This window comes from Taudactylus pleione, unplaced genomic scaffold, assembly GCF_031769625.1.
Source record: "Taudactylus pleione unplaced genomic scaffold, aTauple2 ptg000473l, whole genome shotgun sequence".
NCBI lineage: Eukaryota > Metazoa > Chordata > Amphibia > Anura > Myobatrachidae > Taudactylus > Taudactylus pleione.
In genome coordinates, this window is record NW_028284875.1 from 8,510,235 (window position 1) to 8,536,370 (window position 26,136).

Sequence of the window (26,136 nt, forward strand, 5' to 3'; positions counted from 1 at the left end):
TCACGTATAAGCCAATAACCTCCAAGGTCTCCCGGGAAAAAACATGGAATGGCAGCTCCTGGATATGCACTCCTCGCCTGGATACCTTTTATTGTAGTTATGTACGTTATGTGAATAAAAATCATGTTATGCTATATTTCGATTTTCTTCTTATTTGCATGTTATCCATGAGGACCTTACCTGTTGGAAAAATTGTTAATCTGAGAAAGATATATTCCATTTTAGTGAACTTGTGAATTGACTTTGAACTATCTTCCGATTATATTGGATTTAACACCCTTATTCTAGAATGTGGTGCCTATTGTCCACATTATTGTTGTTTATATTTTTGTTTATGAGGTGCTGTATGACCACCTCGGTGGATTGATGTGCAGCATCCGCTATACTGAAGCGCAGGTTCTCATATTTTTCTATGATTAAAACTAGCAAACTAAATTGTACCCCATTTGCTTCTCTGGCTTCAGTATAAAAACAAATGTGCTGTAGCCATTTTACAACTAGACATTTGCATAAACAATCAAACCTTGATCGGGATTTGGAACGTGTCCTTGGTATTTCATCTTTTATAGTTTTCTTTTCCTCCTTTTCGAACAGCTCTTCAGTTACATCCTGCATTTCCTCAATATCCATATCCTTAAAACAGAATATATTATGTGTTACAGGAATATATTATATGTAGTGATCTGTTGTAAAACAAAATACCACCCATATATAAAACCCCCCCATTAAAATCAGATAAAAAAATAGCACACACTGCACAACTAAGCCAAAATTCATAATGGTGATAATAATAATAAAGCAAGAAGGAAATGGGAATTATATGGTCTTAATGTAAAATATACTTTTGGTTGTGTTTGCTACTATGTTTATGTTAATAATTGAGTGATACATGTAAATTTTAGCTAACTCTCTGGACAATAATTTTTATATACTGTAGTTCCTATAAAAAAACAGAAAAAAACAAATTTGAAACTTTCATCCAATTATTTTCTCTGTATCCATTGAGGGAACACAGGTACTTTAGGACACGCAGGGCCAAATTCAATTAGTCCCGTTACTTCAACGGGGGTGAAAGGGGGTAATAAGCCTGGGGCTATTCAATTCCAGCCACTTATTCACCCAAGACCCTTTTTAACTCTTGTTAAATGAATGTGTTAATGGGAGTTAACACATAGAATCAGTTATAAAGTCATGGAACTATGCGTCAACAGGGTTGCGGCACCCACTAACACACTCTTTTACCGAAAAAAATCCCCGATAAGTGCAGCTAATTGAATTGCTCCTATAGTCTGAATATCATCTTCCCTCTCCCCATAACCTGCTAGGAAGTCAGTTATTTTTTTCTAACCAAGCTCCAAAGGAAAGCTTCAAAGGAAAGTTTGAAAAGGAAACAAAGAGATGAAAAATAAGATTCTCAAATATCAACTTTGCAAGTAAACTTAAACAAGGAGAACAAAAATGTAAACGTTGAGAGTCCAGTGCCCCATAATGGATTCAGAAAAAAAAAAAAAGATTTAAATCAAATACAAAAGACAAATCCATTTTCTCATTCATCCTTGAGGGACAATGGTTATCACTGTAAGGATATCCCAATGCTTCTCATACAACAGGGTACATGCTCAAAACATGCGAAGTGCAGCAAGTTCCAAAACATGAATCTTAAAATTGTGAAGTTTAAAAATTTGCAATCGTGTGGACCAAAGACAACTTGCTATCCATACTCCTCTCCAAAAACAGCAGTCAAAGGGCAAACGAAAGAAAAAAGTAGTAAATCCCCCATCTTTTCAAACAAAGATATCAACTTGTCAAACATGTGAATATACTTGGTTGACACTGGCTTTCTCTATGTAGGCATGGTGTCAAATAGCTTAAAGAGTCTGAAAGCTGTACTGAAGATCGTAATCCCTGAAGAAGTTTATACGTTGTCCCAACTGTCCAATAACAAATGTAGAAGAATTAACCCCGTTGAGGTCACTGCCCCTCAGTCACTAGAAACTGATGGAACTTTAGGGGTAAATTTACTAAAGTGAGAGTTTTTAGAAGTGAGTTTAAAAAGAGATGTTGCCAATAGTAACCAATCAGATTCTATTTAACATTTAACTAGCACCTTCTGGAAGATAATAGCTAGAATCTGATTGGTTGCTATGGGCAACATCACTTTTTAAACTCACTTCTAAAAACTCTCACTTTAGTAAATTTATTCCTTAGTATTGAATTTATGAATTGGCTGGTCAAATGATGTGTGACTTTGATAATTTTGTCGATCTAAAACTACCTCCAATGGTCTCGTGAGTAGAGATAATTTTTCCTTAGACTGTCATGCATAAAAGTACAAATGTCCATTTGGAAGCCAGTAGTGATTTTACTAGTCCCTGTACTTAAAGGATCCTGTCCTCCATTCCAGAATCTCCTCTTGCTGTTGTGTGGCAAACAGAATTGTTAGGAAAGTAATAAGTTGGGAATTTAAATACATATTGGTAGCTGCTCAATCACCATAGTAATATCACTCAGGCGCATGAAAGGGAGAGGTTATTATATACAAGAAACAGCAAAAAGGTATCCCCCAGCAAGCGGAATGATATCAGCAATAAGATTTGAAAAACGACATGGTGGCAGATAATTCAGAGATCTCAGTTGCATATATTTGCAAAAATATGGCTAAGCCGCCAGGCCACGTCACAGCTTCTCTGATTACTTAAGGTGCCCAATTCTAAGTCTAAGGGGCAGAACCCCAAAAAGCCAACAAAGGCTAGCTACCCCAGGGCAGCACACCTGTGAGAGGCTAATGTGTTAGCTTTTGATTATTATTAACACTTACTATGTGTTAAAAGGTGATACACAGGTGAAAGTTGTAATTAAAATGCTAAATAAAGTAGTATTCATATAAAAATAAGTGTTCTAGTGTGCCACCCCAAAGCAGTCCAGGCATGAAACTGAAAAGTATGGGTCTAAATGGCAATTGGCATAGGTGAACTTTCCAGGTTGGTACAAACAAGTGTCCATATACACTGTTTATGACAGATCTCAAGGAGTCCTATTTCAACCTGTCCACTCGAAGCTGAATGTTAAAGGTCTTCAAATTCAAAATGGCACTAGATGATCCATCTGGTATCTGGACCATGCCTTCTGCCAGAGTGTACAGAATGACATGAACACTGAAACTGAAATCCTAGCACCAATGATCCCAACATCTACAGCTGCACCACCAGGTATTCGCAGTTGTGCTCAACTAAAGCAATCAATTCCAATCTGGGTTTTTCTGACTGTAAACTCTTCAACCATCTGTCCACTGCTTTAGGTCTAAGCAGCAATATACTGTATATGGACTTAATCATGGCTTTGATATCCTTATCCATGCTATCATTAAGTAATGCAACATTCAGAATTGGAATAGTGGTTTACTCAGCCAAGTGAGCTATGGGAGCATCCATCACTGACAGGAAACCTTCGCCAAACAATACACCAACTTGGCCAGCCTTTGGGTCAAAGGCATGTTTTCTGTGGGGATAGGGTGGCAAGTTTGAAGAAAGGTGCACTACCAGCCCAGACTACCAGAAAATTTGAGGAAGAAAGAAAATATTTTCCTCACTTAGCACCCTAGGGCAATATACAAGCTTTGTGAGCTCAGCAATGTATTTGGCAAATTTTGTAACCAAGGCAGATACCACCAGATCAGTGCTAGCACCACAGGAGGCGATCACCGCTGACGGACTTTGGCTTCACAAGATTGGCAAAGGGCTTCTGCCTCAGACCTTCTACTAGGTAATTTGGACTGACATTTGGAACTTGTAAAACATATAATTGAAATAGCCCCTCCAGAAGAGGCTGTGGCATTACTCCTTTTGTATGACCAAAAAAAAAAAAAAAAAAAATCAAGAAAGTTGGTTGACATGTATAAAACACTAGAAGAAAAGTGAAGTACAACCCAGACAAAATAGCATGAAAAAAGGAGTTATGATAAAACTTACCTTTGATAATTCTATCTCTTTCTTCGAAGTCCATAGGGTCCACAAGGAGACAATGGGGTGTACAGTGCATCCGGAAAGTATTCACAGCGCTTCACTTTTTCCACATTTTGTTATGTTACAGCCTTATTCCAAAATGGCATAAATTAATTTTTGTCCTCAAAATTCTACACACAATACCCCATTAATGACAACATGCAAAAAGTTTTTTTTAGATTTTTGCAAATTTAATTTAAAAAACAAAAAAACTAAGAAATCACATGTACATAAGTATTCACAGCCTTTGCCATGAAGCTCAAAATTGAGCTCAGGTGCCTCCTGTTTCCACTGTTGATCCTTGAGATGTTCCTACAGCTTAATTGGAGTCCACCTGTGGTAAATTCAGTTGATTGGACATGATTTTGAAAGGAATAAACCTGTCTATATAAGGTCCCACACTTGACAGTGCATGTCAGAGCACAAACCAAGCATGAAGTCCGAGGAATACAGAAAAATATCTGCTGCTTTGAAAGTCCCACAGAGCCCAGTGGCCTCCATCATCCGTAAATGTAAGAAGTTCGGAACCGCTAGGACTCTTCCTAGAGTTGGCCGGCCGTCTAAACTGAGCGATCGGGGGGAGAAGGGCCCTAGTCAGGGAGGTGACCAAGAACCCAATGGTCACTCTGTCAGAGCTACAGCATTCCTCTGTGGAGAACGGAGAATCTTCCAAAAGGACAACCATCTCTGCAGCAATCCACCAATCAGGCCTGTATGGTAGTGGCCAGACGGAAGCCACTCCTTAGTAAAAAGCACATGGCGGCCCGCCTGGAGTTTGCCAAAATGCACCTGAAGGACTCTCAGACCATGAGAAACAAAATTCTCTGGTCTGATGAGACAAAAATTTAACTCTTTGGCATGAATGCCAGGTGCTATGTTTGGAGGAAACCAGGCACCTCTCATCACCTGGCCAATACCATCCCTACAGTGAAGCATGGGGGTGGCAGCATCATGCTGTGGGGATGTTTTTCAGCGGCAGGAACTGGGAGACTAGTCAGGATAGAGGGAAAGATGAATGCAGCAATGTACAGAGACATCCTGGATGAAAACCTGCTCCAGAGCGCTCTTGACCTCCGACTGTGGAAACGATTCATCTTTCAGAAGGACAACGACCCTAAGCACACAGCCAAGATATCAAAGGAGTGGCTTCAGGACAACTCTATGAATGTCCTTGAGTGGCCCAGCCAGAGCCCAGACTTGAATCTGATTGAACATCTCTAGAGAGATCTGAAAATGGCTGTGCACCAACGTTTCCCATCCAACCTGATGGAGCTTGAGAAGTGCTGCAAAGAGGAATGGGCGAAACTGCTCAAACATAGGTGTGCCAAGCTTGTGGCATCATATTTGAAAAGACTTGAGGCTGCCAAAGGTGCATCATCAAAGTATTGAGCAAAGGTTGTAAATACTTATGTACATGTGATTTCTTGTTTTTATTTTTTATTTTTATTTTATTTAATTTTTTTTATTCAATTTGCAAAAATCTCAAAAAAACTTTTTACATGTTGTCATTATGGGGTATTGTGCATAAAATTTTGAGGACAAAAATTAATTTATTCCAATTTGGAATAAGGCTGTAACATAAAATGTGGAAAAAGTGAAGCACTATGATTACTTTCCGGATGCACTGTAGGTGGGACCTTGGAGAACCTGACACCAACAGCAAAGCTTTTCAATCCCAGGATACTCCGGTCCTTCCTCCTATACCCCACCCACAACCTGATGGCAACTCAGTTTTGTTAACAAGCCAATGGCAGGAGCAGAAGAGGAGAGAAGGAACACTGGCACAGTGAAGAATAACACAGAGAAGGAAACAAGTGACCAAGAGAAGAAACCCATAGAAGCTAGGAGTGTCAGGGCGGGTGCCCTGTGGACCCTATGAACTTTGAAGAAAGAGTTAACAAAGATAAAAAGTTTTGCCATAACTCTCTTTCTTCTTCAGGGTCCATAGGGAGACAATGGGGTGTCCCAAAGCAGTTGTTTAAGGGTGATAATGCTCCTGAGCTGATAGAACCCTACACCCAAAGGAAATAACCTGAGAGGCAAATACATCAAAGGCATATAACCTAAGAAAGGTGCGGACAGACGACCAAGTGGCCGCCCTGCATAGTTGTTCCGCAGAGGCGCCACACCAGAGTGCCCACGAGGGACCTACAGAGCGAGTAGAATGAGCAGATACTGTAGCCAGCACAGGAAGGTGGCCATCCCTTCTTGTGGAATCCATATAGGACTGAAGAGGGAGTCCGATTTCCTGATGGAAGTAGTATGGTCCACGTAGATCTTTAGAGCACGGACCACATCCTAAGAGGCCTCACCTGCCGAGAGCTCTGGTGATTGAAAGCCCGGAACCACAATTTCCTCATTTAGGTGGAAATGAAAGACCACCTTGGGAAGGAAGCCCGGGCGTGTTCTAAGAACTGCCCTGTCCCGATGAAAGATTAAAAAGGGGGAGCAACATGAAAGCTCCCCTTAATCCAATACCCTACAGGCAGATGCAATAGCCAGAAGAAACAGAGTATTCGCAGTAAGCTAGTTGACATCCAGTAATTCCAGGGGTTCGAATGGAGTTTCTTGAAGTGCTTGGAGCACCACTGCCAAATCCCATGCAGTCACAGGAGGGACATAGGGAGGCTGTATACCGAGAACACCTTGGAGGAAGGTGTGAACATCTGGTAGAGGAGCCAGTCTGCGCTGGAAACTGTTGGATAAAGCAGAGACCTGCACTTTCAGAGATGCTACGCGGAGGCCTAGATCCAATCCAGCCTGAAGGAAAGGAAAGAATTCTAGATACCTTAAAAACTTGGGGGTCACAGTTTCTTGGAGCACACCACTGGAAAATGTATGCCATATTCTGTGATAAATTCTGGCTGAGGCTGGAAGTTTGTTGATGTGTCTTGAGGCAATGAGATCCACATCCGGCAGCCCCATTTGTCCACCAGGAGCTGAAAGACTCTTGGATGTAGAGACCACTCTCCTGCATGCACGTCGTGACGGCTGAAGAAATCGGCCTCCCAAAAGAGAACTCCCGGAATGAATACCGCGGAGATAGTGTTCAGTCCATGTAAGAATGTGGGACACTTCTGCCATTGTTGCCCGACTCAGAGTGCCACCTTGGTGATTGAGGTGGGCCACTGCCGTGTCGTTGTCGGACTGTACTTGTACTGACATGCCCTGAAAAATCCTGAGTCAGAGTGAGAGCTCTGTAGATGGCTTGAAGTTCCAATACATTGACTGGTAACTTTGCCTCGACTGGGGGTCCAGCAGCCCTGGAAAAAGTGCAGGTCAGTCACTGCGCCCCACCCTCGGAGGCTTGCGTCCGTGGTGAGGTGAGCCCAATCCGGGATCCGAAAGGGGCGACTCTTGTCTGAATGGAATGTCTGTAGCCACCAGGCAAGTGACAGGCGAATCTCTGAGGGTAGAGGCCCATCGTCTGGGATCAAAGTAGATGGGGTAGGATCAGGTGTTGCAGGAGCCTGGAGTGAAACTGAGCGAACTCCACCATGTCTCCACCATGTAGAAGGTGGACACCGTTCATCCCAATGTCTGCATTGCAGAGTTAACTGACACTCGGCGACTGCGGAGCAGTCTGCGCACTCGGTGGTGAGATCTTCCCTGTTGTTAGAAAGATTCTCTGAACTGGAGATTCCAAGAGGGCTCCTAAAAGTACCATTCTTTGAGAAGGTGTCAGGGAATACTTTTTCCAGTTGATCAGCCACCCATGCGTTTGTAGGAGGCAATTGTTACCTGCAGATGGCGGTGAAGAATCTCTGGGGAGCTGGCCAACAGCAAGAGGTCATCTAAGTATGGGAGTAGTCTGATCCCTTGATGATGAAGGGAAGCCGCCATAACTGCCACGATTTAGGTAAAGACCCGAGGAGCCGTTGAGAGGCCAGATGGTAGAGCCTGAAATTGGTAATGCTGCTGTAAAATAGCAAACCAGAGATATTTTTGATGAAAGGGCGCTATAGGTACATGCAGGTAACGTCCTGAATATCCAGAGATACCGTAAAATCCCCAGGCTCCAAAACCAGGGTAATAGAGTGGAGGGTTTCCATACAAAACCTGGGCGCCTTGATAAACTTGTTCAGAGATTTGAGGTTGAAGATAGGCCGATGAGACCAGTTGGGCTTCTGAACCAGGAAAAGGGTACAATAATAGCCCTTGCCTCGTTGTGAGGAGGGGACCAGAATTATTACTGCTTAATTCAGTAAGGACTGAATGGCTTTTTGGAGCAGCAGGGCCTTGCTTGGGTCCGATGGAGGCCCTGCACCTTAGGAAGGATAGAGCATATCCGTGGGAGACCACTTCTCTTACCCAGGCGTCTGATGTGGTCTGACGCCAAAACCGGGTGAATTGAAGAAGTCGGCCTCCCACCCTGGGAGCCCCCAAGGAGAGGCCCACCCAGTCAGGCTGTAAGCTTGTCTTCTGACTTGGCAGGTGGACGTCTAGTATCCCAGGCTTGTTTGGCCCCAGGCTTGAAGGCCTTGGCGGATGCCTGATGCCGTGGAAAGGACTGACCTTTAGCTGTTCCTTGAGGGCGAAAGGACAGAAAGGATGAAGTCAGAGGCTTTGTATTATATGTAGAGGGCAGGAACGCAGTCTTGGGAGCTGCCAAAGTAGTAACAATTTTATCTAATTCTGGACCAAATAGGATATCTCCAGAATAAGGAAGGGACTACAGAGCCCTTTTTGAACCAGTCTGCTTTCCAAGAACGGAGCCAAACAATATGATGAAGTGACAGATATCCTTGAGGCCAGGAGAGCCATATCCATAGCTGCTTCTCCTAAGTAGGAGGCAGCCTCTCATGTGAGATACAGTATGTAGGATAGTTGTTCCCTTAAAGCAGCAGGGGGAAAAGTTTCTTCTAGGGACTCTGCCCAACTCTCAATGGCTTTTGCCACCCAAGCCGTAGCCCTAGCAGGACGAGTAATAGCTCCTGTAAGAGAGTATATGGATTTGTGACAAGCTTCTATACGCCTATCTGTAGTCTCAGTCAAGTAAGTTGCAGTATGGATGGGTGAGGTGGCATTCTTAACCAGACATGTTACAAGAGAATCCACTGCTGGGGGAACTTCCCAATTAGTGCAATCAGTAGCTGGAAGAGGTTAAAAGGAACTTAAAAGTTTTGGAATTTGAAACCTTTTACCGGGCATATTCTATGCTTCACTCATATGATTAGATAGCTGATCAGAGTGAGGAAACACTGGTAAAACTACCATTTGCTGTTTAAAAAGTGGTTGTTTTTTCTTAGGCGCGGGTTCTTGCTCTTCTATTTGTAAAATAGATTTTACAGCTCTCACAAGAGCAGGTACAGTATATTTAAATTAGATGGTGGCTCCTCGTCTCCCGAGACGGAGTCAGAGTGAGAGGTCTGCGTCTTCTGCCTCCCCAGATGATATATCAGAATCAGCTAACTGGGTGGACTGGGAAGATAACACAGTACGTTTAGTAGGGAAAGGCTTTTCCTTTTGCAGCATTTGCTGAAAAACTGTAGAAGTATTAGCCAAACTCTGTACTGAGGTAGAGAGTATGTGTACCCATAGGAGAGGTAAAGGATTTGCATGATGTGCCTGCTGTGGCCATCCCACATGGGGGCCACCACAGGGACTGCTAAGTGGTCCGCAATCTTTGACAGCACCTGAGAAAAGGCAGCCCAAGGTGGGTCCTGAGGAGGAGACACCGGGGCTGAGGGGCCTGAGTCTGTGCAACAATTTGTACAAAGACAATCCTGAATTAAGTCATCTTGGACTAAGCACGCTGAGCAGGGCTTACAAGACACCAGAGTAGGAGCAGCAGCATCAGTCTGCTTGTTATTCTTTCCTCTGCCAGACATGAGTAATAAAACACACAGTATGATAAAGTGCAGTGAACACCCTGCAGTATGTGTAATATAGCACAGTGTAGTGTGCAACCGTGCTATACAGTATGTGACAGCACTCACAAATATATAGGAGATGTTAAGTACAATGAACACCCTGTACCTTAGTATGCAGGGTAAATTAGAATAAAGGGAAAGTTATAAGCTGAAATTATATTTAATTATAAAATACATTTAAATGTGAACAGTAGTGATCACATAGTGCATCTGCAACTCCGTTTTCTGTCTATATTACTTTAAAATCTCAGCATGATAGCACCTTTCATTACTATTAGGGTGTGCAGTCTAGAGCCCCTCCCCATACAGTATATAAAGTAGAGATCAGCGCTAATACAAGTCGCATACAAATCCAGGAAAAAAAAAAACTACATATCTGCAATTTGCACTACAATCAAGTACGCAAACTGCAGTGGCTGGTAGGATATAGCACTGTATAACCTGGTCCGTTGGAGAGGTAAACAGGGAGACTGGACCCAGCGTTCCCAGAGACCTGTGAAGCAGAAAAAGGCTGCCGCGCGTCTCTGATGGGGGACGAAGGGTGAGGGAGGAGCAGCTCAGGGAACGGCTAGACCGCAGTGGAATAACGCCCTGAGCTGGGGGAGGGGCTGCAGGGAGAGCGCCTTCTCCCAGTGCTGGCGTTAACCACCGGGTTCCCTGGCCTCTAAAATATGCCTCTGCGCCAGTATGTTAATGCCCTGGTGGTCTAGTGGAGTTGTGGGCGCACCAGTGTCCACATCAGTGCCTCCGGTCCATCTCCTGAGACTGGGGGACTAGACTGTGTAAAGATGCGGGTCCCCGTAAATGGGGTCCACTAACCTGTCCCCTGGATTCTGGGCTGCAGTCTGGGGAGCTTGCTAGGTAGTCCCCCCCAAGAGCCCCGCCGAGAGTACCTAGCCGGGGCTTGATGTCATAGTGCCGCGGAGGGGTGATGGAGCAGCAGCGCAGATGTCCAAGGGACAATCTAAAATTGAGCAGCAGCAAAAAACACTAGAAACAAAATATAAATCATAAAAATAAGCTTGGGCTGCTTGAAGCAGCCTCACTGTTAAAAACGGTGAACCAGCGCCTGCCGGACACCAACAGAACTGAGTTTGTGGACGGGGTATAGGAGGAAGGGCAGGAGCATCCTGGGAATGCAAAGCTTTGCTGTTGGTGTCCGGTCCTCCAAGATCCCACCTACACTCCACGGTCTCCCTGTTGAGCCCTATGGACCCTGAAGAAGAAAAAAAAATGATAAACACCACCAAAACTACACTCTATGGGAGTGGGGGAGGGGGTTGGGTGGAAGAGATGTATGAAAGGGCGATAGGGAGGAAAACTATAACATCGCATGTGAAGTTAGACGCCCCTTTCATTATTAGCGCTCCTATCTTCAAGATAGGCCACCAAATGTATGAACGGTCAGTGACACTAACCCAGGGCTCGACAAAACCCGGGGGCAAGGTCGCCATGGCGACCAAATTTGGCTGCCTGGCGACCAGATTGGCAGCAACCCCCTGCCACCGCTAGTGTAGTGCAGACAGTGAGCACGGTCCACATTACAGAGTAACAAACACACGGCCCCCAGCGGCAGATGGGGGTTCAAAACTTTCACAGGTATTAGGTACCTCCCCAGCCCAGCACTGACTAAACTATAGTCATTCAAAAAAAGCATCACTGTCCTCAACTGTCACTGCCATGCAGCCCACCACCTGACCAGTTAGCTGGCACTGAAGGCAGTGTTCGTATGTTTACAGGCCCCATACACCAGCCACTGACAGCAGCACGCCACTGTTCTCTACCTCCTGTGTGAGGAGAGAGGAGTGGGACTGTTGAAGCTGCCAGCCTCTGCTACCATAAAAACATGCAGATAAACAATTAAACTAAGCTAATTAGCGCTGAACTAGGCAGCACAAAAAAACAAGAATCGTCCTGGAAAAACTGCATTTACTTCCACCTAGTTGATATAGAGTGAGAAGATCATCTTAAAAGAGATTTTCTTAAAGTACCTAAATTCCTGCATGCACCTTTATTTTCCATGATTCCAGAGCCTCCCAACCTATGTAAGAGATATCACAAACCTATGTCCTTTCATCACAGTGCAGATCTCCATTGCCAAGTCCTACAGTTTAAACAAAGTCCTACAGTTTAAACATTGTTTCCACCTTAAGATGATCCCCATCTTAACAAGGGGAGTCAGATATGCAAGTGCTCCAACAAGACTGTGGGCCGTATTCAATTAGGAGCGAAAAGTCAGAGGCCAGACTTTTCGCCGTCATCTGAGGTTTTGCCGTCGAAAAGTTACTGTGCGCGTCCCCACTTATCCCCACATTCAATTCCAAATCTGCGGAAATTTTTGGGGAATCAGGCTGGCACCCCCCAAAAGATGTTCTGACATGGGGGATCACTATGGGTACTCCTGAATAGCCCTGCTAAAAATATGTGGGGTCTATAAACGGTCTCAATAGCTGCTATTTTGCGTTTTTAAGAAGGTGGTGAAGAATAGCATTTAGGAAGTTTTTTGGGGCAAAATAAGTAGTCCCATCATATTTGGGGTAAATGAAAATGGGTGCTAGCACATTTTAAAGTGGCTAATGTGAAGCATTAAAATGTTTTAAAAATACACCTGCCGCAACCACCTGCAATCAAAAAAATACCAGGGGCATACTTGGGGACCCCGAGTCTATTTTGCTAGTTTTAAAGTTGTTTTTTTTCGCCCCTAAAAATGAAAGTACTTCTTTGGGGTCTCCTAAGGTACTTTTTAACAAATGTAAATTTTTTTGACACAGATTACCTTTAGGGGACTATCTAAGGTGTGCAGGGTGGTTTTTGGAAGTCTGCACCCACAAAACACCAATTCTGCACTTTTTCTCGCACTTTTTCTTATTTTTGCAGGTGATACTTTTTCGCCGGGTCTGATGCATTGACTTTTCGCACCAGCAAAAAGTCGCCCAAATTGAATATGAGGAAAAGTGGAATTGGCGAAAATGGCTTTTCGCAGCCAAATTGAATACGGCCCTATGTGCACTTACTGTGACATACCTCGGGAGTTCCTACAGAAGGCTTGTAATGCTGCCAGACTTCTATGATGCTTCCCTGCAGTGGTGTCAAAAAAGGTTGGAGCTTTCTGGTATGAGACTCATTTTCAAATACTGCATACTTAAAAGAGAATTAGAGCAAAATTTACTAATTGGCGGTTTCTAAACTCCGGCGGTTTGGTGGCGGTTATTCTATCCGCAGTTTTACTAGGGCTAAAACCGCTGCAAAATCAATGCAAAACCGCCGTCAAAACAAATTTTAGAATAGAAGAGAACAGGGCTGTAATTTAGAAACCGGTGCCAAACCCCCGGGGCTTAGAACCCGCCGTCAAACAGCCACCAAACCGCCGGGGTGTAGAATCTGCCGCTTAGTAAATTTTGCCGTTAGTGTTGTGTCAAGATAATGAAATACCCCATAATGTGTCTTCATGAAATTGTGTAATTTGGTTTATGCAGATTGAAATGTTTTCTCTGTGAGCAGGTTCAAACCAGTTATTCAATTGTGTGATATAACTATTCAATAAAAATGACAATAAAATTCATATCCCGTGGATTTTTTAAGAAATGTAATGTAATGTACAGTGCATCCAGAAAGTATTCACAGTGCTTCACTTTTTCCACATTTTGTTATGTTACAGCCTTATTCCACATTGGAATAAATTCATTTTTGTCCTCAAAATTCTACACACAATACCCCACTATCCATAATGACAAAGTGTAAAAAGTTTTTTTGAGATTTTTGCAAATAAAAAAAACAAAACAAAACAAAGAAATCACATGTACATAAGTATTCATGGTCTTTGCTCAATACTTTGTTGATGCACCTTTAGCAGCCATCTCAGCCTCAAGTCTTTTTGAATATGACGCCACAAGCTTGGCACACCTATCTTTGAGCAATTTCGCCCATTCCACTTTGCAGCACTTCTCAAGCTCCATCAGGTTGGATGGGGGGGCATCGGTGCACAGCCATTTTCAGATCTCTCCAGAGATGTTCAATCAGAGTCAAGTCTGGGCTCTGGCTGGGCCACTCAAGGACATTCACAGAGTTGTCCTGAAGCCACTCCTTTGATATCTTGGTTGTGTGCTTACGGTCGCTGTCCTGCTGAAAGATGAAGTGTCACCCCAGTCTGAGGTCAAGAGCGCTCTGGAGCAGGTTTTCATCCAGGATGTCTCTGTACATTGCTGCATTCATCTTTCCCTCTATCCTGACTAGTATCCCAGTTCCTGCCGCTGAAAAACATTCCCACAGCATGATGCTGCCACCACCATGCTTCACTGTAGGGATGGTATTGGCCAGGTGATGAGAGGTGCCTGGTTTCCTCCAAACATGATGCCTGGCATTCATGCAAAAGAGTTCAATCTTTGTCTCATCAGACCAGAGAATTTTGTTTCTCATGGTCTCAGAGTCCTTCAGGTGCATTTTGGCAAACTCCAGACGGGCTACCATGTGCTTTTTACTAAGGAGTGGCTTCCGTCTGGCCACTCTACCATACAGGCCTGATTGGTGGATTGCTGCAGAGATGGTTGTCCTTCTGGAAGGTTCTCCTCTCTCCACAGAGGAATGCTGTAGCTCTGACAGAGTGACCATCGGGTTCTTGGTTACCTCCCTGACTAGGGCCCTTCTCCCCCGATTGCTCAGTTTAGACGGCCGGCCAACTCTAGGAAGAGTCCTGGTGGTTCCGAACTTCTTACATTTCAGGATGATGGAGGCCACTGTGCTCATTGTGACCTTCAAAAGCAGCAGATATTTTTCTCTACCCTTCCCCAGATTTGTGCCTTGAGACAATCCTGTCGGTCTACAGACAATTCCTTGGACTTCAAGCTTGGTTTGTGCTCTGACATGCACTGTCAAGTGTGGGACCTCATATAGACAGGTGTAAGCCTTTCAAAATCATGTCCAATCAACTGATTTTACCACAGGTAGACTCCAATTAAGCTGTAGGAACATCTCAAGGATGATCAGGGGACACCGGATGCACCTGAGCTCAAGGCTGTGAATACTTATGTACATGTGATTTCTTAGTTTTGTTTAATTAAATTAGCAAAAACCTCAAAAAAACTTTTTACACGTCGTCGTCATGGGGTATTGTGTGTAGAATTTTGAGGACAAAAATTAATTTATTCCATTTTGGAATAAGGCTGTAACATAACAAAATGTGGAAAAAGTGAAGTGCTGTGAATACTTTCCGGATGCACTGTATTTAGTTGCAGAAAAATAATAGTAATCCAAAAAAGTTAGCAATATTACCTCTTGCATATTTAATGAAGCATGAACCTGTTCTTTCTCCAAAAATGCCTGCTGGCTGTCATCCTGGGATGGTGTAGCAGAATTTTCCGATTCAGACATGTCTTGATTTTCCTGAGTTGACATCTGGACACACATTATAAAAGATTTATTAGATATTTACTTTCTCATCAACTTTAAAACATTAATATACATATATCAGGGAAAAGTCTGCACCAATGATACATGAAGCCACATCAACCAGGTGGTGGTACATGCAGGCAGAAAGTCCAGTGGGAGGCTGTTGGAGATCTTTACTGCACCCTGATCAGATTTTGGTGTTCCGGTGTCTGAACCCTGGCAGTTGCTGTACATATACAAATGCTTTATTGAGTGCGCTAAGAGGTACCCCACTCATTTTCTTGTGGATGTTTTAAATATGTATCTTTTAAACTGAATAAAACGGTACTTTACACTATATATACCCCATTTTTCCTCTATATATGTATCTATATATGATAATTGAATGGAGGATTATTAAGAGCCGAACATCAGGGAAACAGGAAATTATATATCCCATATTATGGACATCTAAAGCAGTTGTGGACATTAACTGTATAAATTTGAAAGAACACAAAAAATACCCGAGGGAGCGCAAAGACCGCAAGTACTTCATTGTATAACTGTGTATGAATGTCTCTTAGCGGCTGTGGCCCCTGCAGACATTACTATTTTATACAGGGACATTGCCATCTGAGCAAGACATTGTCCCATATTCTGGGCCTATCTGGGCTCTACCGAGAGATCAGACAAAGTAGGAGCTTGAGCACAGGGTATCATATTATTTTCCTTAAAGTGACGTAATTCACCTATGGCCTCAACCATAGACCTTGCCCAATTAGGCATCACCGGACTGTCCAGGCGAACCTCCCATTAATGAAACCCCCTGTGAACAATCAGCACAGAGCGACCCTGGATCCACACCTTTTGGCAATTATTTATCACATTTTATACAAGTATAAACAGTGACTGATCCCTGATTTTTAGAACCCTTGTCTGGCTTATCCATTTCTGAATAAGAAAGGAAAGACAAGACAAGTCTAACCAATACAGATAGGTACCTGAATTCCTATGGAAAAAGTGTAGCACTGATTGAATAGCAAAAAACCCAAGGAGAGGCTAATTAAGACTCTATTTCACCCATCTGTTTAAATGCATAAAACCCCCAGGACTCCTAGAAGTCCTTATTCTTTGCAAAGGCAAACAAATCTTAGTATACCCCTGTATGTTACTTCCTAAATTCCTAAGAAGTGCAATAAAAAAAAAGGTGCTTATATATGCACATCACACTATAAGGCCGGAAAATTACCAGGTTAATACCCATAAGCAATAATCCTAATTAACTGCTTATCTTGTTAGTACACAGCCATCCCCCTGTATATGCTGTGAAACACCTCAGAGCAGGACTCCAGTCTCTCTCATCAGCTGTACTGTTGCGTGAAGTCACGTGAGCTGCTGCAACTAAAATACCTGGTGGAGACATGTCCGGGCAAGCCATCGGCATCCAGTTCACTGAGGACACCTGATGTAATCCTAGCTTCTGGCGATCTCCAGACACTACCCGTGGCCCGTAATGATAACGACATGCACGGCGTCCCGCACGTGCAGCGGTGCCGCGTCTTGCAACAGACTAAGCCTCTCACCCACAAAAGCCAACAGCATGTTGCTGCTCTGTAATCCCCTCAGGCGGTCCTCTAAGGGAACCGTTGGGGCCCTGAAAGCTGCGGGTGCTGTGGAAGCCCGGGGAGGTGTGAGGCATGCCGGCTATACAGTGCAGTCATGTAAGTAATAACATACCTGGCCGCTCTGCTCTAAAGCAGCGTGATGGGAAGCAGGACATAGAGGCAACGAGGTCTTTTACATATATCTGTAAAAAGCTGCCCCCTCAGATGTGTGTCTGGTATGGAGAGAGACCCAGGGACTGTGTAGTTTGGCGACTCTCTAAGCGGCCGTCTTTACAGTGGGATACAGGGCTCACACAAACCTCTATCTACCTACTCATACTCTGCTAGTGCTTGTTGCCTGTTTGCCAGGAACTAAGCACCCAAACAAAATAGTAAAATTAAGAAATTAAACCTAAAAGGTAGGACCTAGCCAGTGCCTTACTCCAAGGCACTAAAAACAAGACTGAGCTTATGGTGGAAGGGGAGGTGTTATATAGGGGGTGGGAGCCATCTTCAATTAGCTAGTGTCTGACTCCACACCTCACTACGCATAACCCAGAAGTAAAGGCATCCCCCAGATGGATGAAAAAGGAATGCTACTATACATAAATATGTATCCAGGGTCAGATGATAAATTGTAGCAATACTTTGGAACATATATGTCTTTAGAAATCAATAGGTCATCAATTTAACGATAAAACGGATTTGATCCACAGAAGATCTATATGTGCCGCTGTGTTGTAATACAAGTTAGTAGCAGTTATATGCAAAGTTTCTGGAAATACTCCAAATACTTGTCTGTGTTACCATCACACTTCAGAATACCCAAAATTCCAAATGTAACTTTTCCATACTATACCATACCCACCAAATGTAATACTATAATGCTGAATAATTTAAAATTGATGCATCCCCACTTTCCAGGTACAATAATTACCTTTGGAGTATGTTGCTGCTCCAAGAATTGCTGGCGTAGATGTTCTAAATTTTGTTGCTGCAAGTGTTCCGCAAGTTGATGGAAAAGGGAGTTGTTCACAGATTCTGATACACGCGGGCTACCAGAAAAACAGAAAATTGATTCATTTTCAAAAGTAATCTGAAATAAAAAGTCCAATGCAGCATTTTACATTATGACGACAAGATATTAAAAGTTTAAGTCACAGTGACAAAGGTCATCAACAACTGACATTGAGAGGCCAATTGTTGTTTAATTGTATTTTGTAACGTAGTCAGGATGTGCCCTAATTTTTTACAAGAAAGAGTTCTCAAGTTTGCACATTAGGGTCAGAACAAAGAATGAAGCAGCATTCCACCTCTACTGAACTGCTTAACAACCAAAAATTATTTTGATCCTTTTAGACCTTACCAGTATTTGTAGCTCCACTAAAATTAAATACAGTTTAATGTTTGTATACTAAAATACACTTTTTAAAAGAATATATATTTTTTTAAACTATTAACTATTTTAGCAATTTACACTGATATCTGGCAGTTGTGAGAAGAAGTGTCAGTTCCTCCTATTGACCTTTTAGGAAATGTATTTGTTATAAAACAGGAAAAAAGACAAATAATAATACATATTTTTATTATTTTTCTTTATTAATTTGGCAAACAAGCTTTTTACCTATACATAGTATAAAATAATGTCCCTGGTGGGCTTCTGTCTGTTTGTTCGGGCTAATCTCGAGAACCACTGGACGGATTTTGATGCGATTTTCACTATTCTATGGAGCAATTGTCGAGGAAGGTTTAGGTGTATGAAACATTAGGCACATGGAACCCGTTAATAAATGCGTTCCAAAGAAGGCTTCATAGCCTGCAGCATGGTCCACATGACCCTCCTGGAGAATCCTTTTGCTCTTAGCATGGATGTCTCAAGAGCCACTCTGTCAAAGCGAGATGGGCCATATATCCGAATGGAAACATGGACCCTGATATAGACAATCCTGCCGCAGCGGAAGACGCAGAGGGGAATCTATGGGGAGGCCCAGGAGATCTGCACATCCACACGTGCCGAGATTAATCCGGAGTTGCCAGGATCAGAGTGCCTCCCTCCAGCTTGAACATGCGGAGGACCAGAGAAATCATTGAGACTCACAGAAGACATAAATCAGAGGGAATGTCCAAGAAACTGCTAGTGCATCTACCAGAAGAGCTTCTGGATCCCTGGTGTGGGAGCAATATCTCGGAACCTGATGGTTGTAACGAGACGCCATCATGACGATGTCCAGTAAGCCCCAGCGATGGACTAATTGCTGGAAGACGTCTGGATGCAGTTCCCACTCGCCTGTATGGACATCCTGACTTAGGGAGTTCACTTCCCAATTCTGAACACACGGGATGAAGATGGCGGATAGTGCTGGAAGAATTCTGCTGACTTCCTGCATGGCTCCCTGACTGAGTGCAGGCTATGGTGATTTATATAGGCCACCGCGGGTGCATTGTTCGAATGCATGCTCACCAGACTTCCTCAAAGGTGGTTCTGTACCTGACACATAGCCCCGTACACTGCACGAAGTTCCAGTATGTTGATGGAAAGCTTGCTCTCCAGACCAGTCCGAAAGCCCTGAAAGGTTTGCATCAGTGGTGAGTATACCCAGTCCTGGATCCAAAAGGGGCATCCCTTGTCCAGGTGTGAGCACTGGAGCCTCCACAGTAGGGAGATACGTATGTCCTGGGGAAGAATTAGAGTCTAAGCCTGGGGGATCGGGCGAGACTTGATCCAATGCTTCAGGAAGATCCTTTGGAGAGGACGGGAGTGGAAAGGATCGTACTCTACCACGTCGAATGTTGAAACCAATGACCCCAGAATCTGCGGGCACGAGTGTATGGACACTCGACGTTGACTGAGAAAAGTGCTAATTCAGGCTTGTAAGGTTGAAGGGAGCCTATCCATTAGCAGATGTATTTCTGAGCGATGAAAGACAAAAGATATCCCTTGAAAATTCCGGTGGCTGTGCTGAACGATATCGGTCATGTACATGACAGATTTTGGCAAACGACGAACGATATCGCATGACATCATTCAGGGAGTGGATTATTTTCTCTGCAACGCTCTGTAGCTGCTGCTAATATCGTTAGTCGCTTGTCGTTTACCGCATATAAACTGCACGATACTGCTAATATCGTACAGCTATATGCGATAATTGACCAACATATAAGGAACGATTGAACGATATATCGTTAAATCATTAATTTTATCTGCGAATGGATAGGCCCTGAACGATGACAGATGCGCACTCCCGTGGCAGATAAATCGGAGGAAGACTCTCTGATCTCTGGAATTCAACAAGGCTCCCAGGTGGAGCATCTCCTGGCACGGGGATAGCGTGGATTTCTTCCACTTGATTATCCATCCGTGCGATTGTAGAATCTCTACCGTCAGATCATTGAGAACTGCTGGACATTGTGCTAAGAGGAGCAAGGCGTCCAGGTATGGTAAATTTCTGATGCCCTTGCTGCACAGATGTGCTGCCATTACTACCATGACCTTCGTGAACACACAAGGTGCCGTAGACAGACCAAAGGGTAACGCTTGAAACTAGTAGTAGTGGCTGGTTTGGATAGCAAACCTGAGAAAATGCTTGTAATTGACTTGTATAGATATATGCAAATAGGCTTTCTATATATCCAACGATACCATAAAGTCCCCCAGTTCCAATGCTAAACCGAAGGGACTACATGCAGAATGGGAATTCAAAGAAATTTGTTTAGAGGTTTCAAATTGAGAATGGGTCGAAAGGAGCCATCTGGCTTCTGAACCAGAAACAGATTGGCATAAAAGCCCAACTCTCACTGTGAAGGGGGAACAGAAATAATGACCCCTGAAGCCCTGAGAGCATGAATAGACCCCTCGAGAACTTCTACCTTTTCTGGCAGTGTAGGAAGGCCTGTGGAAAAGAACCGGGAAGGTGGACGCATTCGAAAGGTGAGAGAGTAGCCTTGAGATACGACGTCTATGACCCAGGCATCTGTTGTGGTCTGTATTCACAGAAGTCCACCGGGAGGAGGCCTGTCCCCATCATGCGGAAGGCTTGTCAGCTGGACGTCTAGTGGACCAGGGTTGCTTACCTCTGGTGGGCTCGGAGCTTTTAGAAGCAGAACCCTGGCTACTGGGAAACTGTTGACCTCTGGCCTTACCCTGTGGACAAAAGGAACGAGATGCTAAGTCCTAGGTCTCGGAGTGTTGACAGACAGTAAGAAAGCAGATTTAGATGCTGCCAACGTAGCCACTATATTGGCCAATTCTGGACCAAACAGAACATCACCCGAATAGGGAAGGGCTTCCAGGGCCTTCTTATCCATGTCCTCCTTCCAGGTGCGCAGCCAGAGTTCTTTTCTGGCAGCAACTGCAGAAGCAGAAATCTTAGAAGATAAAATAACTGAATCTGTATCGGAGATATAAGAAGCCCCTTCTCTAACGTGCACCCATAGTAACCAAATCACCTGTGTGCGCGCCAGAGGTAAGTCCTTCCTCCAAAGTGTCTGCCCAGCGGCCCACAGCTTTAGCCACCCAAGCTCATGCAAGGGCTGGACGAGCCAAAGCCCCTGCATTCACATAAATGTTTTTTAAGAAATTTTCCAGCTTCCTATCTGTAGGATCTTTAAGAGATGCTGTATTAGGGATAGGTAGGAGGGATGACCTAATAAGCCAAGTGATGTGGGTATACACTGGGGGAGGAGACTCCCACTTAGTCCTATCTGCAGCTGGAGAGAGTAAAAGGTAGCAATACGCTTGGAAACATGAGAGCGTCTACAAGGATGAGACCGTGCAGCTGCCAGGAGGTCCTCAGTTTTATATTTCTTTTTATTTATTCATTTTTATTTTAAGTTTTCGCTCTCCCAAACATTACAATATTCATTCCACACATTAACTGTAAAATTGATCATTAGCGCTTATTCACCAATTGCAGGTTATGAGAGGAGACTGGAGCCCTGCTTCGCTCTCCAACGCTGAGGCAGACAATGTGCTAAAATGTATGTATCATATATACAAAAAACATAGCGTTTTTTCAAATACTACGCATACTTTCCAGGCTGCATGCATATTTTCGTGAACATATGCATGATTCAGAGTGGTAGGTATCTCAGCTACTTCCATGTAACAACTAAAAGTATGTTTCTGGGCAGCAAAAATGCAAGCGCATGCAAGAGAACTGTTTCGTGAGTGTGTTGGGGTGTGTGTGTCTTGCTTGTGTAGCCAGAGATACTCATTATACATGCCAATGCATTCTGGATGCCAAATGCAGATCTCTCTCATGCACCTAGCATTGGCAGGTGTAACAGCAATTGATGATGACAGCTGCTATTTCGTACATAAGAAGCAGTGGTGGTGCAATGCATATGCATTGTGACATACGCATAGTCACATCAGCACACCATTCAGATTCACAAATGCAGCTGCATTCAGACTTGCATGCGACTCAGTATCAGGCCCTCAATCTTTACTTGTCTAAATACATGTACGTTCATGTGTGTCATGCTGAATGTCTGAGGGATTGGAAACCAATTACTTAGCTAATAAAGCATGTTTCCCTCTTTGCTGTCCACCACAAGAAGCAGAGAACTACCCTCTCGATGTTTGACCCCTTGCTTTTCCTGCAGCAATGAAAACACTCTAACATACAACCATCAACCCTTTCCGATTCTTTTTTTTAATGTGTAATATCAAACAACTCTAACTTCTCGCTGTCCTGAATGTTTAGCGTCAATCATCTACACTTTGTCGACAAGAGGTATCTGTACAGATACATGAGAAATCCTCAATGTCCTCACCATCATGCTGAAAATAACACTCAATCAGGTTCTCCCCAAAACTGAACTACAGCAAGACCATGATGCTTCCAATGCCTAGATGGAGATACAGATTCAATAATCCACTCTATTGAATAGAACAACTTAATGAGTGTGGTATAACTAGGTATTCGGAATGCAGACACCAAAATGTTGACTGGTTCTGAATGTCGACCGCACGAATATCGACATGAACATTAGGTCAAAAACTATATGTCGACATTGTTAAACTGTCTAGGCATTCAGAATGTCAACATAACGTATCGATACCAGAATTCCAAAAATTTTTTTGCTTATTTTAGCCTAACCCTAACAATCAACAAAAATATATCGACATTCTGAAAATGTCGAAACGCAAAATGTCGACATTTTAACCATGTCGATCTAACATCCATGTAGACATTTAGAAAGTGTTGATATTGTGTATGTCAACCTTCTGAATGTCAGCTACCTGAATGGATGCCCAGCTTAACTAGTCCTGTAATGACTATGCCAGGCTTGAGCCCAAGTTAGATCATTAGAGTGGAGTGGCTAAACAGCATGAAGTGCCCTGGCCAACACTCTTAGGCAATGGTGGTGGTAGAAAAGGGAATCACACTCTTCTCTCTGGGCAAGTTGTGTGAGCTCCACAGTAGACCAGGCCAAATAATACGTACAGGTTGGTTCTGCCAGATGAGCGATACTAGCTGTGTACAAGTCTATGTGGCAAGTGCCGTCAGCTTTGCATGCCGTGAACATGGCAGCCACATCTGATTGTCTATTAAGCAATTTGAAGTGACATTTTAACAGCTAAAAAAATCTCCCTGCCATCCTTGTTTCAACATTCAACCCACATGTGCACCTCCATCTTCAGGAGTAAAACAATGGAATAGTTACAGGCAAGATGTGGACATTTGAAACTAGTTAAATCTTACATTTGGGGTGTGTTCTTTCTTGGCTCCTCTGTGTGGACATTGGTCTCTCCAAAATCAAACCTGTCCATGAGTTTCTGTAGATATAAAATGTGGTAAGCAGAATTAATATTCCATTACCAAGTAAAACTTTGGTACAGCAAGTTAACAGTGATACATAGAAAATACAACAGAAAAATAATTTTTTGCAAACACTTGAAAAGCCGTTTTTTCGCGAAAAACTGCTTATCGTGCGACTAAATACTTATTGCGCAATCCTATCAGCCGCGGTTTTCATGGGTGTGAATTCTCCATAGCATAGCATTAGTTATCACCACTTCCTGAGAAGGTGATAAGTTGGGCAAAATCCCTACTTTAAAAATGCCGGGACTTTATTCAGAATCACTACGACACCCTCCTTAATAACTAATTAGGCAAAAATTATTTTTTAATGACCTCAAATTTAGCCAATATTGACATGCCATTTTTGGGGTGATAAAGTGCAGGAAAATGGGTCAATTGATGTGGGATAGGTATATGGGGGTACTACATGAATGGGACAGGTGTTCTTAAGATTGGAGATGAGTGTACGAGGCATATTTTGAAGGTTTTTTCTTAAAAGTGTCTCGATGTTACACAAATATATACTTATAGGCTTTTTTATGCACCCCAATTTAAGAAGAACATTTATTGTGCTAAAACACAATTGCTTTCTATTATTTGACAGTTTTAGAAAAATGCATATAACACCCATTTGACACAATTTAAACTTTTTTAGGGCCACTAATACACTTCAATACTATCATCCCATATCACTTTGGCTTTTTTGGGGTACAGGAAGATTTCCCTATTTTCAACTACCCTTTTAGTGGGAAAATCAGCAAGAATGATCGTGCATACTTGCGATAAGCAAAATTAACATGCGATGGGTGCGATAACTTAACACGCAACAAGTTATCACAACCGAATCTGAAGAAACACAATAAATTATTCATGTATTTAATTGAATATGTTGAACATTCACATACTTCATTCTGTTTATTTTATAAGTACTTTAGTGCCATATTCTTAAACAGCAATGACTTCTAGCATGTATTCTGAATTACTTGATTAAAGTTATGTCACAATAGTAAAATGGAAATACATTCAGAACATAAACTCAGCAAATTCATAGTGCTTATTTTGTAACATCCATTCAGTAATAACCTATGAAAGATGGCACTGTATTTTGAATATTGTGGATGATTTAGTGTTTGGAGAAGATGCAGAAAAAGTGTAAAATTGTACATCTACAAACCATTTTCAAAGCAGGGAGTACAAATGCAATTTGTTAACGCAGATTTTACAAATATATTGTACAATTTGTTTGTCATATACAGTGAAAAAGCCACATTTTATGCTTTATATTTAATACAATTGTATAAACGTTTATACTCGTGTAACTTAGACAGTTTTATACTTCTATTAAAACAAATACAGCTAACATAACATCTGTGCCCCCATTTGTCGTGAGCTTTGCTTCATTTTAGAGTGGGCAGTTACTATATGGTGAGCAGAAATTGGTGATTTATTATAGCACTTTATTCTGGAGGTCTTACTAGACGACAACATCATTATTTTAACTTTACATTTACATTGCGATTAAGAGTTGGACAAGGACATTCAGAGACTCCATTAACAAAAAAAGAAGAATTAAGAATGCCTAAAAAACAGGAGATATGGTAAGAACTTACCTTTGTTATCTCTGTTTCTACGAAGTCCATAGGGTCCACAGGGTTGACCTTGGGGTTATAGCTGGAACAGGATCCATGGGCACCACACAGTTAAGCTTTTAGCTCCCAGGATGCACTTGGGTCCTCCTCTATACCCCGCCCCCGAGCCACAGGCACCTCAGTTGGTAAGCAGCCTAGGCCGGAGGAGAATATGGAACAGAGAGAAGGAAGACTGGAACACACAAGAAACCATACTCACAGCAATAGGAGACGGAAAACCGGTGACCAGCCACACAGCCCATTTGAAGCCAGGTGCGTCAGGGCGGGCGCCCTGTGGACCCTATGGACTTCGTAGAAACAGAGATAACAAAGGTAAGTTCTTACCATATCTCCTGTTTTCTACTTCAGGGTCCATAGGGGGTCCACAGGGTTGACCTTGGGGATGTCCCAAAGCAGTTCAACTAAGGGCGGGGACGCTCCTGTGCTGAAAGGAGCACCCGGCGCCCAAAGGAAGCATCCTGAGAGGCGAAGGTGTCAAACGCATAGAACCTCAAAAACGTTTGAATAGAAGACCAAGTGGCCGCCTTACACAGCTGAACAGCAGAAGCGCCACTTCTAGCAGCCCAAGAGGGACCCACAGAACGAGTGGAATGAGCCTTAACAGAGGCTGGCACAGGTAAACCCTCTTGTGCATAAGCCTCACAAATAACGGAACGAAGCCAACGGGCTAACGTTTGTTTGTTGGCAGGCCAACCCCTCTTGTGAAAACCAAAGAGGATAAACAAGGAATCAGACTTCCTAACCGAAGCCGTCCGGTCTACATAAATTCTAAGCGCCCGGACCACATCTAAGGAAGTCTCACCAGCTGAAAGATCAGGGGACTGAAAAGCTGGCACAAC

The 26,136-nt window shown here is 43.2% G+C and overlaps 1 protein-coding gene across 4 annotated transcripts in view; it reads right to left on the bottom strand.

Annotated features, from left to right (window-relative positions):
- The window catches only part of SCAF8 (SR-related CTD associated factor 8), a 261,275-nt gene that overhangs the window by 146,524 nt on the left and 88,615 nt on the right, over positions 1-26,136 (bottom strand). For all 4 annotated transcript variants that reach the window (XR_015869931.1, XR_015869932.1, XM_088448969.1 and 1 more), the window contains 4 exons: positions 23,550-23,623; positions 17,780-17,897; positions 15,143-15,265; positions 524-633 (listed from right to left, as the gene is read on the bottom strand). Coding sequence is in view for 2 of the 4 variants with exons in the window: in XM_088448969.1 (XP_088305095.1) it covers positions 524-633; positions 15,143-15,265; positions 17,780-17,897; positions 23,550-23,623 (425 nt within the window). In the remaining 2 variants the exon portion in view is untranslated. The remainder of the gene's footprint in view (positions 1-523; positions 634-15,142; positions 15,266-17,779; positions 17,898-23,549; positions 23,624-26,136) is intronic.